Source organism: Larimichthys crocea, chromosome III, assembly GCF_000972845.2.
Source record: "Larimichthys crocea isolate SSNF chromosome III, L_crocea_2.0, whole genome shotgun sequence".
Classification (NCBI taxonomy): domain Eukaryota; kingdom Metazoa; phylum Chordata; class Actinopteri; family Sciaenidae; genus Larimichthys; species Larimichthys crocea.
In genome coordinates this window covers 13,010,408-13,024,945 of record NC_040013.1, presented here as the reverse complement: position 1 = coordinate 13,024,945, position 14,538 = coordinate 13,010,408, and the positions used below count along the sequence as shown (strand labels likewise).

Here is a 14,538-nt window from a genome sequence, read left to right as displayed (position 1 = left end):
CAAAAGATGTTTAGACATTTTGCCTGTCAAGAAACTAAGCAAGCATGTATATAATGGAATTTTCATTAATTAATAATGAATTAATCAGCGAAAAAATGCCATTGTAATGGGTGTAGCTCTTTTTTTCAGTCTAAACTCATGTGTCCTCACCGTCCTCCCAACAGCTGTAGGCTAATTGTTCTCCAGAGCCCAGTTTGATGCTGACCTCGCTTCAGATAAGGTGTCACAGTAGCAGGAAACAGAGGTGACATAACTAACACCCCATGACTGACAAACGGAGGTGACAGGAATTAACAAAGCCTGTGATGAGCAATAATGGATTATTCATTAATTTAATGCAAAAATCTAAGGATCTGTGTGTGTGTGTGTGTGTGTGTGTTCCCTCATTTGTTTGCGGCTATTACTTTCATTCAGAGCTCCAGAAGCCTTGAATGAGGGCAATGCATTGTGCGTTCAACACTAGGCAATGTGGTAGACGTTGCATAAGCTGAAAGAAAACTGGAGGCTGGTGTGCTCTGCATCCACCTACCTGGAAGAAGCTTAGTGATTTTCTGGTTGCAGCATAAATTATTGTTTAGTAAATCTTACTTAGGGCATAACACAACACTGCACAAAGAGAGTTTTTAAGGAATAAGTCTGGTGATGTGCTACGTATATTTTTCTAACAAATACCATGAAATGACCAAAAACAAAACAAAGTACTGTTTGTGTATCTACAGCACCTCTGTGCCACAGGGCTCCATTATTGTGTAAAAACTATTAAAAACACATCAGCGAGCCACACCATTGCACCGGGTGACATTTCTCCCCATTAACATGAAACTGGGCATTATAGTTTATTTTATTTTTTTTGTCAATCCTGCAAACAATCCCCCATTTTGCTGCCTTTTGCTGCCAAAATAACCTCACATGTATTAATCAAACACAAATAAGAATTTCAAAAAATAAAGACCGTCGCCAGCCTTGTCCTTCATCATCAGTCTACATAAGTAAAGTACACTTGATTGTGTACGTAAGTTTTAGAGGTAATTTGAAAACTTTTATATTGAAGATGACGTCTGAGGCTGAGTTTAGGTCACACTCTGTTTAGCATGAAGGTGCTCCATTTAAAGTGACCTGATTAATTGTTGAAATGGTGACTGGCTATTGTTTCAGAAAGATATCGGAATATTCTGAATATTTGTAGATATATATCAAATAATATGTCCCTTTGTGTCTTTGTGATATCGTTCTGCGTCGATGTTGAGGGAGAAGTGTTCCACTAAATCTCCTTCACAAGCCTTTGTGCTCCAGCCTGGTACAATCGACTGCAGCCAAATTCCATGAGTTGTATAGCCAAGCGTTAAACCCTTTTCTGTGTAGCTGATCCCGACAGTAATTCAAGCTGATGCGATTAAAAAATGTCTTTTTATGCGTCTTCTTACCTCCAAGACCTTTCATCAGACCAACTGTGCATCTGTTACAAGGTTACCTCCTTTTCTTCATGTCTCATGCGATCCTTTACCCTCCGAAGCTATTCTCCACCGAATCATTCTTAGCTACCGGATCTTTTATCTGCCAGAACTGAATTAATATAGTTGATGGGACAAACATTGTCAATCTGTCGGAAGAATGGAGCTGACTGAATTCAATCTCTGCAGACAATACCAGAGGGAAAGCACTCGGAGACAGTGCCACTTTGCTGAAAGTCTTCTGTTCTGGGGAGGTTATTGGCCTTGACAAAAGGGTGATGCAGAGTTTGCCCTCATTAATGCCAAAGTGCCCCTCCAATACAGGAGTAGAGTTTTTCTGTAGCTACTCTTTCTCCATCCTGACACTTATTTGGCTTATTCCCTAAATACAGTTGGAAAACGACTTTTCCATTGACTCTGATGTCATCGACGTGCAATATGAGGCTAACTCATGACTTTTTCTTCTTTATGACTTGTAGCTTTTGTCAAAGCCATTTTATTCAAGTTTTTACAGTGTATGTTTGACTTTGACATTGTGTTCTGACTTTTCTCTGACTAGATGCTCTGAATGTATACTGTGTTAATTGTTATATTGCAATTAGCCTATTATTTCTTGTCAATTAGGCTGTTTATAAACGGGGTGGGCATTTGTAATATGTTAAAGTTAAATTTAAACCATAAAAGGTTGATTCAACAATAAATTTAAATGGTGTTCTTTTTGAAAATGGATATAACTAGTTTAAAAGCCAGTTAAAAAGATATAGAGGGCAGAGACAAATGGGATGGAAATATTTGGGTAACGATTTTGTAATGGAAATGTATAAATTTGTGATTTGGGTTGATTTATAACATAGCTCTATTAACCTAGACGAAACAGGTTAACAGTTCACTTATTTTCAATTAATATAGGCCTAATTTGTTGGCTAAAATAAAATAAAATGAGTGAAGTTTGTTCAAATAATGTTTCAGTAAATATTGTTTTTTTAAATATACAAAACGTTTTAAATATAAAAACCTTGTGCAGTTGTATAGCTCCAGCATTAAGTATGAACATTTAACCTTTGACCTTACAGATTGTAACCAATGAAATGTCTCTTTAAACTTTAAAGGCAACAATGATAACGAACGCCTGGCGATTGCTAGACAGCGAATCCCATACCGTCTTGGTCGAGTAGTTGACGAATGGCTACTCGACAAAGGTAAAATCACTGATTAAAACTTCAAATAAAATAATTTGATCATAACCAAGTTGTAGAAACATTTTGTAAATAATAAACTTAAAAAATAAATGTTCAGTAAAACTTTAAAAACTAAATGATTTGAACAGTTAAATTTAGTTTGTAGTGTTTCATACTTTTCATAATAATGTATTTATTTTATAGATGTCAGCTGTTTTAATACGTGTTTATTGTCAACTTAAGGTTAAAGGGACTGTAAATATGAATTTAAATCCACTTACTGAAGTAATATCAACATTGTTAAAATGTCTATAAATTACTGAAGCATTTTGCTGTAAACATCTAAATGATAAATTTAAACGCTATAGTTTAGTCATACATTAGTTGCTAAGTGGTATTTGAGACACTTTACAGTACATATACAGTACTTAGTGTCATTTGATCTATTCTGATTAAACTGCTAGCAATGATAAATAGAGTGCAATATGAATTGGCATGAGAATTTTGAGTCCCTTTAACAGACATTGTAAATATGTATAGGGCATTAGATCAAGGAACTGTAATATAAAACAAACTGAGTGCATGCTTTGTTTTTTATAGTTCAATAACTAATTCATATTTTTCACTTAAAATGTGAAATGAGCCCTATCATTTATGTGTTAATTACTTTGTTTTGGTTTTGTTTGTTTTCTGTTCTGCATTATGACAGTTCTGTCATAAAATGGTTTTCTGTTTTTCCATGTGCCCAACCATATCCCCTCTAAGTTTGATTTTCCATGGTTGCTTTTGCTAAAAGGATGAATAGTTTCAGATTTTCTGAAGTGTGTCCTTCTTCTTGGGAGATTGTACACAAGAAAAGTCCAATTCTCACTGCTTGTAGCCATTTCATTTTTTTCCCTCCATGCTTGCTGTAGTTTAAGTTTGTAAATCTTAAAGTTTGAAGGAAAATATAAGATAACATAAGCAAAGCATAATAAAATCTATGCTTTTAGCATGTTTTATACATTTATCTTATCTTCTAGGCAATTTCCTGCAAACAAAGTGTCCATTTACTTTACAGTTTCTTTAGATTATGTTATCTTCTTTGATTAGATGAATCTATTGCATGCCCATAGCATTACTTCTTTGGATAAATCTTCTTTCTTATTATTTTAGATAACTACCCTTTTAGCAAAGCTGCATTGATTTTCTAAATCCTATGTTTTTATGTTGTTGTTTTCTTTTTGTTTTCTTTTTTTTTCCATTTATAGGCATCTCATCATTATAGCTGCAATAAATTACCAGGGTTTGCCTCTACAACCTGTAATTTATTGTTCTCATTAGCCACTGGGCAAATAATCTGTCTTTCTGTCTTTTTTTTTTTTTTTTCCTGTTCAGTAAAAGTGGCTGAGTCCACAGTTCAACATTCCTGTATATATGTAACATTGTTTTCCCACAGGGCGGCAGCTTACAATCTTCAACAGCCAAACCACTATACAGATTGGGGGCTGGGAGCGAGACCGGAGTCGATCCTTTCAGGGCCAGCTTTCGGGCCTCTACTATAATGGCTTGAAGGTGTTCAACATGGCTGCAGAGGGGGATCCCAACATTAAGATCCAGGGCAGTGTGCGGCTTGTGGGGGATTCACCATCCTCTATCACACCGCAGTCGAGTACCACAGCCAACCGCTCCGAGACATCCACATCCATCATGGAGATCACCACGACCACGGCGTCCAGCAGGCGAGTCAAGCAGACTACACCACGAGAGCCTCAGCAGGTAAGATCATCTTTTAAATGATTGCGCTATAAGTGACTTCCACTCATGTCATTATACTTGATGCATGTTAAAATACTCACAATGCACAGCATGCCGTTAAGCACATCTTGGATTAATATAATACATTACATCATTGTTCTCTAGCATCGTGGAATGAACTCCTTACTTTATTGTGTCATGTCTTTCTTCTCCTTGAGTCCTCTGACCTAAAAACTGAAAGAAAATAAGTGCATTGTTCCACCATTGGGAGCAGCACCACAGACGCACTGTCGAGCGCTTCTCCCCGCACAATCAGATGTGGCACAGTGTGGTGTGTGTGTGGGTGTGTGTGTGTATTAGAGTGATAACCATCCTAGAGGTTCTCCATCATCTTTATCAGTGCTGCATGGGCTTTGCAGCATCTGCAGGAGCACATTACTTCTCAAATGTCACAATGTGTGACTAAACAATGCAACACAAATCCTATCAAATGAAATGGTGATCAGACCATCTGTGCACAGTCCTTGCCAAAAACCTAAGACATTTCCTCTTAAATGTGGTACAAAACAACAGCAGCAGCAGCCATGAAATTTTAGAAATAGTCCAAAAAAAGTTCCATGCCATTTTGAAATGTCTTTGTGTTGAATAGTTGTTATATTTATATCACACACAGGCCATATAACAATAATAATTCCTAATCATAGTAGACGTGCTAAATCCTGAAGCTTTTCAAAATGTAAATGCGAAAATAAGTTTTTTCTCTTTACATTGTTTGAATGTCAAAACCACTATTTACTGGCATTGTTGCAATGGGAATTTGCTCGCAACAAACATGCTGACAGAACTTCATTGTGATCTAGGAATTCCTGCGCTCTGAACAGAAGATGTATTGACTCATTTAGGTCACTAAGAAAAATTTTCATTGGATATTTTTTTATCACAACAAAGAATAGTCAGAATGAAGGAAATGTCTTCATGTCTTGTTGGTGCAAAAACAAAAATAGGAGCTTTACGGCCTGATATTTTCAGCGTGAACAAACAATCAAAGAACGACCTCATTTATAACTAACAACTGTGCCTTATTGTTATGGAGCCAAAGCTACTCTGTGTTAGCCATTAAAGCAGATTAATAGTTTTGTTGTTGTGTTTTTTGTTTATTTTTTATTTTTTTAATAATGGGCATTTCACATTATATGAAACTCTAAGCCATGGTAGGAAGCAATTAAGTTATTAATGTGGTGTGAGGACACAGAAACCATGAAGATACTAAGCATTACACATGCATGGAGAAGAGAGAGTGAAAATATAAATCAGAATTTCAAACATTCAGTTGCAGGGAGAGCATACATAGTAGCTTAAATAAAGCATAGTCAGAGACTGAAACGACCCTTTAATCAGAGTTTAATCAGCTTTTACAAATATAGTTTAAAATCATTTTGGATTTAACTCATTTTGGATTAATCGGATTGGGTAAAGGAAGATTATAACATCTCCAGGAGGGGGTGGGTTTAACATCATATTGAAAAATATACACACAATCAAATTTATTTGATTTGAATTCTTTTTTGACAGACAAATTTTGCCTTGGCTGTGTAGTGTGTACAATTTCGGTGAGACAACATCCAGACACATCTCTTATTCAATTTCAACTATTTTAGAATAAATCCCTCCAGTGCGATGTAATATTGTGTAGAGGTAACTCAAATGATCTTGAAAGCCATTTGAATATTTATTTTTACATGAACATCAACATCGCCTTTATATTGAAGCAAGGCATAAAAAAAACCTTGAACTTTCACTGTCAGTTTATCTACAATATAAACCCAGACTTGGTGCTTTTTTAGGAAAAAAGACACCGCTATATTCAAAGCAAAACTAAATGTCAAGTTTTTCTTTCAGGTTAGCAGACTGTTTAAGCTCCAGCTCATATTGTAAAATGGCTCAGATAATTCACACCGTCTCAACTTAGCAGCAGTAAAGATCCCACATTACTGGCCGTCCCCCAACTTGCTCCTTCTCTTTCTATCTGACCTTAGAGCATCATAACGGTTTGTGTAAGGGTCTGCAGATGCTGACAAATAATTCAATCATAAATATTGATCCAGGGGAATGGTTTTCTCTCAGACTCAGCACGGTTTCTGAACCGTTGCGGTAGCATGTAATGCAGAAGAAATATCAGACAATAGACTATAATTATATCCCAGCTCCATGCAGTGTTATAAATTGCCACCAAGGAACCAAGAGATTGGCAGAAAGGAATAGGCTTGATAAGATGGATGCCCGTCTTTTTCAGGCCTTTTCATCTGGAGAGAAATAAAGTGATATAAATGACCATAACAATTTTATAATGCAGTGTATCACATAGATATTTATTCATTTACATAATTCTTTAGCTTTAGATATGCTCTGATGTTTGGATATCTGACATTATAACGTTATGCTAACCAGATTCTGCTTGAATACTTTAATCAATAACCATTTACCTTGTAGCTGTCATGCATACAGCTATTGGGTTTGATGTAAGAAGTGTAATGTACAGTTAAATCCTAAAAGTGTTTGGGGAATTTACAATTAACCTATTGCTGTGAAAGTATATGACTTGTCAGTTAGGTTTCAATCAGGTTGGTGGTGATGCAGTGATGTTTTTTGCTGAAATAAATTAATAGACAGGTTGTGCGGTCATGTAATGTTACAAATCGTAATATAAGTTTAATAAAGTGACATATAAAGGCTTGGAAAAGAGAGAATAGTCAAGGCTAACTGTGATGGTTTAGGTGTTATCTAATGCATTCATACAGAAAAAAAGGTCAGTGGATTAAAGAGTTGTTTTGTGATGTAGGTGGAGAAATGAATGAGGCATGCAAAACGTGTGCATTGGGAGATGTCAGTGTGTTCAGTTTGATTCAACGTGACGACCTTCCCATGGAGAGTTCCTGCGGTAGGACATTATTGTCTCAGGACACTACACTTAGGAAGACATCATGTCTGGCCTCTGTAAAAAGAGATGGTGCATTCACTGTCCTTTCCCCTGAACAGTCAGCATTTTAACGATTGTCCAGCTGTTCCATTTCCCTTCTGATGGCAGACGCAATTCAGTGAATGCTTTTATATCCTGAAAGCCTTATATTACAGGAACACATACATTTTTAGTATGACTTGCCCCATTTGAAATGGAATTGCTAACGCTGGTGGCTGCAGTATCAGGGTCTAACCATTGAAGCTTGGTGAAAATAGTTCTCTAGAAAAAGTAGATCAGTCTGTCAAACTGTGCGATTGGAGAGCTTTTATAGGCCTGTCTCAACAATGAGCGGTAAAGGTCAAGACTCCCTGGTGTTAACTAGATTTATCTATTATAAATCTTTAAGTCACTTGTTGTAAATGCATATTGCCTTCAATATCAGTATGTAAAATGCCTATAATCACTTTTTTTCATGCATAGTGATAAACCCACAAATAATTATCCAAACTCTGCATTTTCAGATCTGCAGCACTTTAGCATCATTCAGCTCATTTTCTTTCTTTTTTTTTTCTTTTTTTTGGGGGAGCGGGGGATTTATGGTCTACAGCTTTGTTTCACTCTCACTGTTCTTATAGTGCAAATAACAGTTGAACTAGCTGGTTAAAGACCAAAACAGAGCGAAAAGGAGGTAGCCAGAAACAGAATATGTGGAGCACAATTATTATTAATTATAAGAAGAATCCTTCAGATATGATTGGATCACTCGATGCACAAGATAATGAACAAGTGCAGTCTTATACAATGGGTGGGCTTAGCTAATTGCCCAACAATTTGATTGGATAAATGTACTTAAACACTCCTGTGTGAGTGCAGGATGAATGAAGGAGAGGAATTCTGATAGAAATACATGTTTAAATCGAGAAACTGATCAATGGGAACAAACTTGGAAAATGTATTGTGTCCTTCATTTTGTCTTTAACAGCTTGTTGGTACGCTGATGCAACAGTAATAGAATACTAAATGAAACAGAGCTTGATACAACAACCTAATCCGATTGTTTATGAGTACACATGACTCTGCAGACTCTGATAGCTCATTACTGAACTTAATTCATGCCTTCATAAAATAAGCATGCAACAAACACTGCTGTCTTGCTGTGCACAAACAGTCAAAATGCCAGCACATTAAATCTTTCAGAAACACTGGGTATGTAGATTTACCGAAGTCTTCTTGCACTGGCCCACTTGTCTCCTAGAGGGTAAACCCTGTGCTAATCATCATTAGTAAAATGATTTTGAAGTGTCTAGGGGGACTCTGACATCTCAGGTGCCCTATAAAAAAGTTCTCTAAATGCTCAACTGGGGTTATATTGTTATTGAATACTGTGGGCCTTGGCTCATGGGTAACATTACATTAATGTCATTCTCCTCAAACCACTGGGTGTCCACTCATGCTTTATTAACAGAGATATTATCATCTTAGAGCACACTGACCTAATCAAGAAAGAAATGCACAATGGGAGAAAAAAAACTGATGAGTCAGAATGATTATTTTAATAGCGATTAGAATTTTCCTTTTGCTTCAAGGATAATTGGATTGATTCAATTCCAGGACCTATAACCCACTCAAATAGTGAGGGAGTAAATAATAGTGAGACTCAGCCTTGTTGTTACCTCTATTTTGGTCATATCTCGATTACTTGGCTCTTACGTGTCAAATATTATGTGGCTGTTTCTTTTTATGTGCGGGAAGTAGCTTACTGTAGGCCCTGACTGTCATGCCTTAATGAAGTGTCTGCTCTCTGTAGCAGCGCCTGGTCACATCCAATTAAACCATAATGCATGTGCATAAGTATTCACAAACAATGGACCAGCTATTGTACACATCTCTTCTTTATATTGATATTATTTGGACTATTCCTACCTCAGCTGTATTTATTTATGGTTAGAGAAAAGAGTTCCAAAACATAAAAGAGTAAACTTTCTTTGTGCTAATTGGAGACACATTTCTTCATATTTTAGGTAAAGGCTGACAACAACTACTGCAAATATATCATCGTAATTAACGATTTGGCATATTAGCACTAGATACTGAATACCTTGACAAAGCAAAAACATGTTGTGTAACGTAGCTTTTTGAAGAGCTGGTGGACAAAATAATGGAAATTTCAGAAAACTGCAAAAGGGTAGCCTTTAATGCCAGATGATGCTTAATCAAGGCCACTCAAGGATAAGAGATAGCACCCTATGTAGCTGTTACCCTCCCACCAAAAAAAAAAAAAAAAAAGGACTAAAGGCTGCTATCTAGAAGCACCATTGAGAGCTCCTGACAGTGATGGATACTCACCTGCATTGCTCAGTATTATCAACCCTGGCCAGCACACATAAAGTATATAAATCTCAGGAGCGGTCATAGTGTAAGGCTGCCATCCACCACCAGTGATGTCTGCAGAAAGATCCTCTGAAGTTAGTATTGGCTCCAGCATCAATAGAAAGACACAAGGACAGAATATTCTAGAAGAATGTATTATATGTTCTTATGTAGTATATTCAGTCATATTCCAGAACTGTGATTGTTTGTGGGGTTTATTAGTATGTACACCACACAATGTGCTGTGTGTTTAACTTAGCATCAAGCTATTAAGAATGAAGTTCTACAGTCAGTGTTAAAAACTGTGGTCTACCTTTTTGGTATTAACACTCAATGTTAGTTGCTAGCTCTGATTCATGATATATACTGTAGTAATTACTCACTGACTTGACACTTGACTAAGTGTAGCAGACACACTAGAACAGTGAGTTTTCAGTCGCTTTTAAGCAACAGTATCAATTATTATGATTTTTAGCATTGTTATTAATATATGTTGCTGTTTATTGCTTATTTCCTATGCCCTTTATATGTTTGTAAATGGAATATAAAAATGTAGTTTATGTTTATGTATATGCAGTCACTATACAATATAGTAACCCTTAATTCATGGCAATGGCATTAGTAGGAAACAGTCGATCCAATAGTTGTTAAGACTTAATTTCACTTAAAACAAGACCTCCTCATGGTGGCACTGGAGGAAAAACCACAGGATCAGGGTCATGTCTTTATTGTCTGGCAAGAATGAATGTCGGTGCAAACCTTTGTGCCCCAGTCCACACAGTAGATGTTGAGCTATTTTACTGAAGAAAAAAAAAAAACTTTAACCTGGTACAGTAAAGTCAGAGGATCACTCCAGTCTTGCTCTAGGGGCCTCGAATATCGACTACAAGACAGCCCCTGTGTTAGAACCATTGTCTTATATGAAGGACAAAAAGGTATTTCTTAAACACAACAGGAATACTTGACCTCATATGGCGTTTCATGCTAGCCATGCTTTTCTCATAAGCTTTTTGTGGAGTACAATCTCTGTTTTATAGCTTGCTGCTGGTGGAAATTCAAGAAATGCAGATTATGGCCTGTTCCTAGGGAGAATGAATGATCACAATGTCACATCATTGCCACCAAATAGCCAATTGGCACCACTATTTCTGAATTAACCCTAGGTGGGTGTAATGGCCATTCAGGAGAAGTGAGGAACATTCAAAACACATTGTGTGGGCCATTTCATTTGCACTCACAGCACATGGTTCAGTTCCAGCTGAACTGCTTTGTAGTGGCTACGTTTTCCTTGGTCTTTGAGACAAGGAGCAGAAATCTGGCCTTTCTATAATTCACTGGGATAATCAAAGATTTGACATGCTGCACTGCTACACCTTGAGCATTTGGGTACCTGCCTCCCTCACTGGCTCTTACAAACACGCTATAATAAACTTAGTGTCACAGTAATCATGTGGTGAAAAAGCTTCTGCAACTTAGCACCCAATAACTGTGCAGTCTGCAGCGTCTCTCCCTTTATAATCATCCATGCACTATGTCTCTTTATTGTATCTGGTACTACCTTTAGGCACTGTTGTGATTGTCTTGATACTGGTAGGGATTATTGTTTTACAAGCTAAGGCTGCAATAAGTCTGCCTAGATTTAATACTAATCCTGCATGCATCAATATTCAGACCTGAGCCTTATCTTGGGTATTAAGCTCTCCTTAGGCAACTGCACACATGCAGCGCAGGTTCTTGTAGTACATGATACAATACTCTAATTTGAGTTTCAGGATGATTCAGCCTTGATTTAGTTTGGGGTGTGTGATGCGTGATATCTATTTTGACATTTTGACATTTGCCCATCTGATCTAGGATATATTTTAATGTGAGTCTTCATCAATACCAAATTTCTAGAACCATCTTCAAAAGATCAATCCTGCAGCTTCGTATTCTAGTTTGACTTGTTGCTAGTGAATTTAAACTCAGTTTTTCTCTGATGTGGTCAGTGTGAAGTCAGTAATGATTAGGTCTGATTAGACCAATCACTGAATTTTTTTTTTTTTTTCTGTTTAAGTCACTTTTCACTTCAATAGCTTTTTCCATTTTTCACAAACCATCAGGTTTCCAGTATACATCATTGGAAAGGCAACACCGTACAGTTTTAGAGCTGCTTGGTTGACGACTGAAGTCCAGTTATGGGACAGGCAGCAACAGAAAAAGTGGCACTAAGACATGTTTTCTTTTACATTTACATGTGAAGACTTTTAAATGTCAGTATCGTTAAGTTAATTGAAGCGCCACACCTGCAGTACGAGGTTGAAAGATTAGAGCAAAAGGACAGAGAGACCAGCAACAGAGCAGCTCTCACCCTGCCGACTGGCTTTCAAGAGTCAGTCAGGTCAAGATGCCCTGGCAGCTGCCAATGCTGGTCTTTAGTGATTCCATGTCATTGAACCAAGCAGCTGCCCCATTCTCTCCTGAACCAGACGACAAAGTGATCGCTCAGTCATTAGAATATCGGCTGTATATTGAACCAAATTTCCTGCAGAATCAGAAAAAGGTTTATTGCCAGGTACGTTTCTATATACAAGGAATTTGTTTTGGTGAAATTGATGCATAACAAACATTCTCTAAAAATATGAGGAAGATGTCATACTGTGTTATTAATAGTGGTGTCTGCTGTCTTGAAAACCAGCTGCTCTCAACTTCTTCTGCCAACTTCTTTCCCTCGAGAGTACCTGTAACATTTACAAATTTAGTTTCACCTCCTGAGCAGTGCCTACATTTAGGTTCAAGAACTCGCCCCTGAAGCGAACAAGGTACAGGAGCAAGAAAAGATGAGCCATTTTGTGTTTACCTTGTCTCTTTTCTCTAATAGCAAGGTTGTCTTTGGTTTTGTTGTATTGCAATTTTAATTTTACAAAGTTTTGAAGCAACATACTGCTTACAAGGTTTTGATTGACAAGGTATACACTTAATTATTCAGGAGGCACTTTTCTTGTCAACTAATGAAAAAAACTGAAGCATCAAACAAAAAGGCAAAACAAAAACTGTAGTCTGAGTAGCTGGCAGTTAAAATTAATGTCCCTGCTCATTTTATTGCAGAATAAAAAGCATAGGTTGACTTTTGTTTGTTCATCTCATGAGATTAGGAATTGTACCCATCTGTGTTTGTGCTGGTGTCAGCCATGTGACCGCAACTCATATAAACACCACCCTCACTGCTGCACACACCACTCTCCATCTTTTTTTAAGGTGGCTTTTATTGCTTTTGGTTTGTTGCAGGTAAATTGTATGCAATTAGGCCACCAGCGAACTCACATGACAGTAAAATGAAATGCTCCTAGCCCATCTCCAACCGATACCAAAGTGGACCCACGCCCTGTTAGAATATAACTGTCATGAACAAAGTGAAATAATGGTTTTGAAAAGGCCAAAATATTAGAGACTTCTGAATATCAAACTGTTCCCCCATGAATCGTTCTTTTTTGCTTACATTTCCTCCTTCTGTGATTGGTAGACATGAAAGTTAAAGCATATGTCACAGTTAAATAAAAAATCACCCGACCCTACTTTAGACAGACATGTTTAATCAAAAATCCCTCTAAAGGTCATCTGAAAGATCCTTCTTAAAACAGAAACTAATACAAACTCACAACACAAGCTGAAATATGGGCATCTTTATGTATAGTTGGAAGTTTATTTTGTTCTGTGTCTAAGTTGAATATATCAGAGCGAGTTTTGTAACATTCATATTCCAGGGAAATAACTGATTTGCAGAGATGATTGGACGTGTTTTTTTTTGTCTCTGGTTTCCTTTCCATATTTGTATTAATGGGAATTGCTTGTCACATTGCAAACCAAGTGGAACCGTTTTCCTCAACTCATCTAGAGGCAGGTCTCATTGAAAGATGAAAACCAGACATCCTTTTTTTCCTCATTTCTACCTCTGTGGGCTTACCAATTACCAAACAGTCACATGCACAGCAAACTGCGAGGTTGCTAGGGAAACACATGTTCTACATTAACAGAGAGAAGGATTAAACTGCAAGGGTTTGGCCACGTGGAAGGATTTTCGACCTAACTGCCTCATACTGCAGTGTTTAGACTGAGTGTCATTGCCCTGTGAGGTTGTAGTGCCTTCAATTATTCACAGAAAGAAAACATCCTCAGGATAATATTTCCTCTGCAATGCAGATGTATGGGATTGACCATCATGCTACTGGGATACTGTAAGCTTGAGAGGGGAAAAAAAGAGCAATAGCTATCATATGGCTCTCTTCACTGACAGGTGGGCTATTGATTTTTCTGGTTTTATTATATTTATTGTCCCTTATGAAAACGCCTAGTGTCACCAGCTATTCAAGCCAAAGAAACAACCTGAGCGCGTAATCCAGTGGCTGCATGTGTAACAATAGCAATCATTTGATGGGAGCAGAACAGGCTTAATTGCATGATATCCAGATGAACAGCTCTCCTGTGTAGCATATTGTGTGCCTACTGACCTCCCCCACCTTGCCCCTAAAATGAGGTGTGTGTTGTTGTAGGTGGTCCTGGAGTGTGTTGCCCCAGGCCTGGTCATGGGTTTGTGCCCACCCAGTGCTGACAGATGGCAAAGGAGGTAACGCTGTAGACCTGCGGTGGCCCCAGGCCCACGGCGTTCACTCCCAGCGACAGACCATATCCATCATCTCAGCCTCACCAGGGGCCATTATGGAAGCTGCCCTTCAACATCGTGTTGTACACATAGAGTCCATGTGACTCGCTGGTCCAGTCCACCTTGGCAAGGGTGAACACGTACATGCCAGTGTGTGTTGATGTGTGTTCACATGGTTTGATGAATGTCTGGATTTTTTGATCG

General features: G+C 37.7%; 1 protein-coding gene across 33 annotated transcripts in view; it reads left to right on the top strand.

Moving 5' to 3' along the window:
• LOC104918691 (neurexin-1a) overlaps positions 1-14,538 on the top strand; it is a 239,659-nt gene that overhangs the window by 199,500 nt on the left and 25,621 nt on the right. For 25 of the 33 annotated variants that reach the window (XM_027272825.1, XM_027272804.1, XM_027272863.1 and 22 more), the window contains 2 exons: positions 2,561-2,650; positions 4,068-4,387. In XM_027272825.1, coding sequence (XP_027128626.1) covers positions 2,561-2,650; positions 4,068-4,387 — 410 coding nt within the window. The remainder of the gene's footprint in view (positions 1-2,560; positions 2,651-4,067; positions 4,388-14,538) is intronic. The other 8 variants (XM_027272888.1, XM_027272878.1, XM_027272885.1 and 5 more) reach the window with 1 other exon arrangement.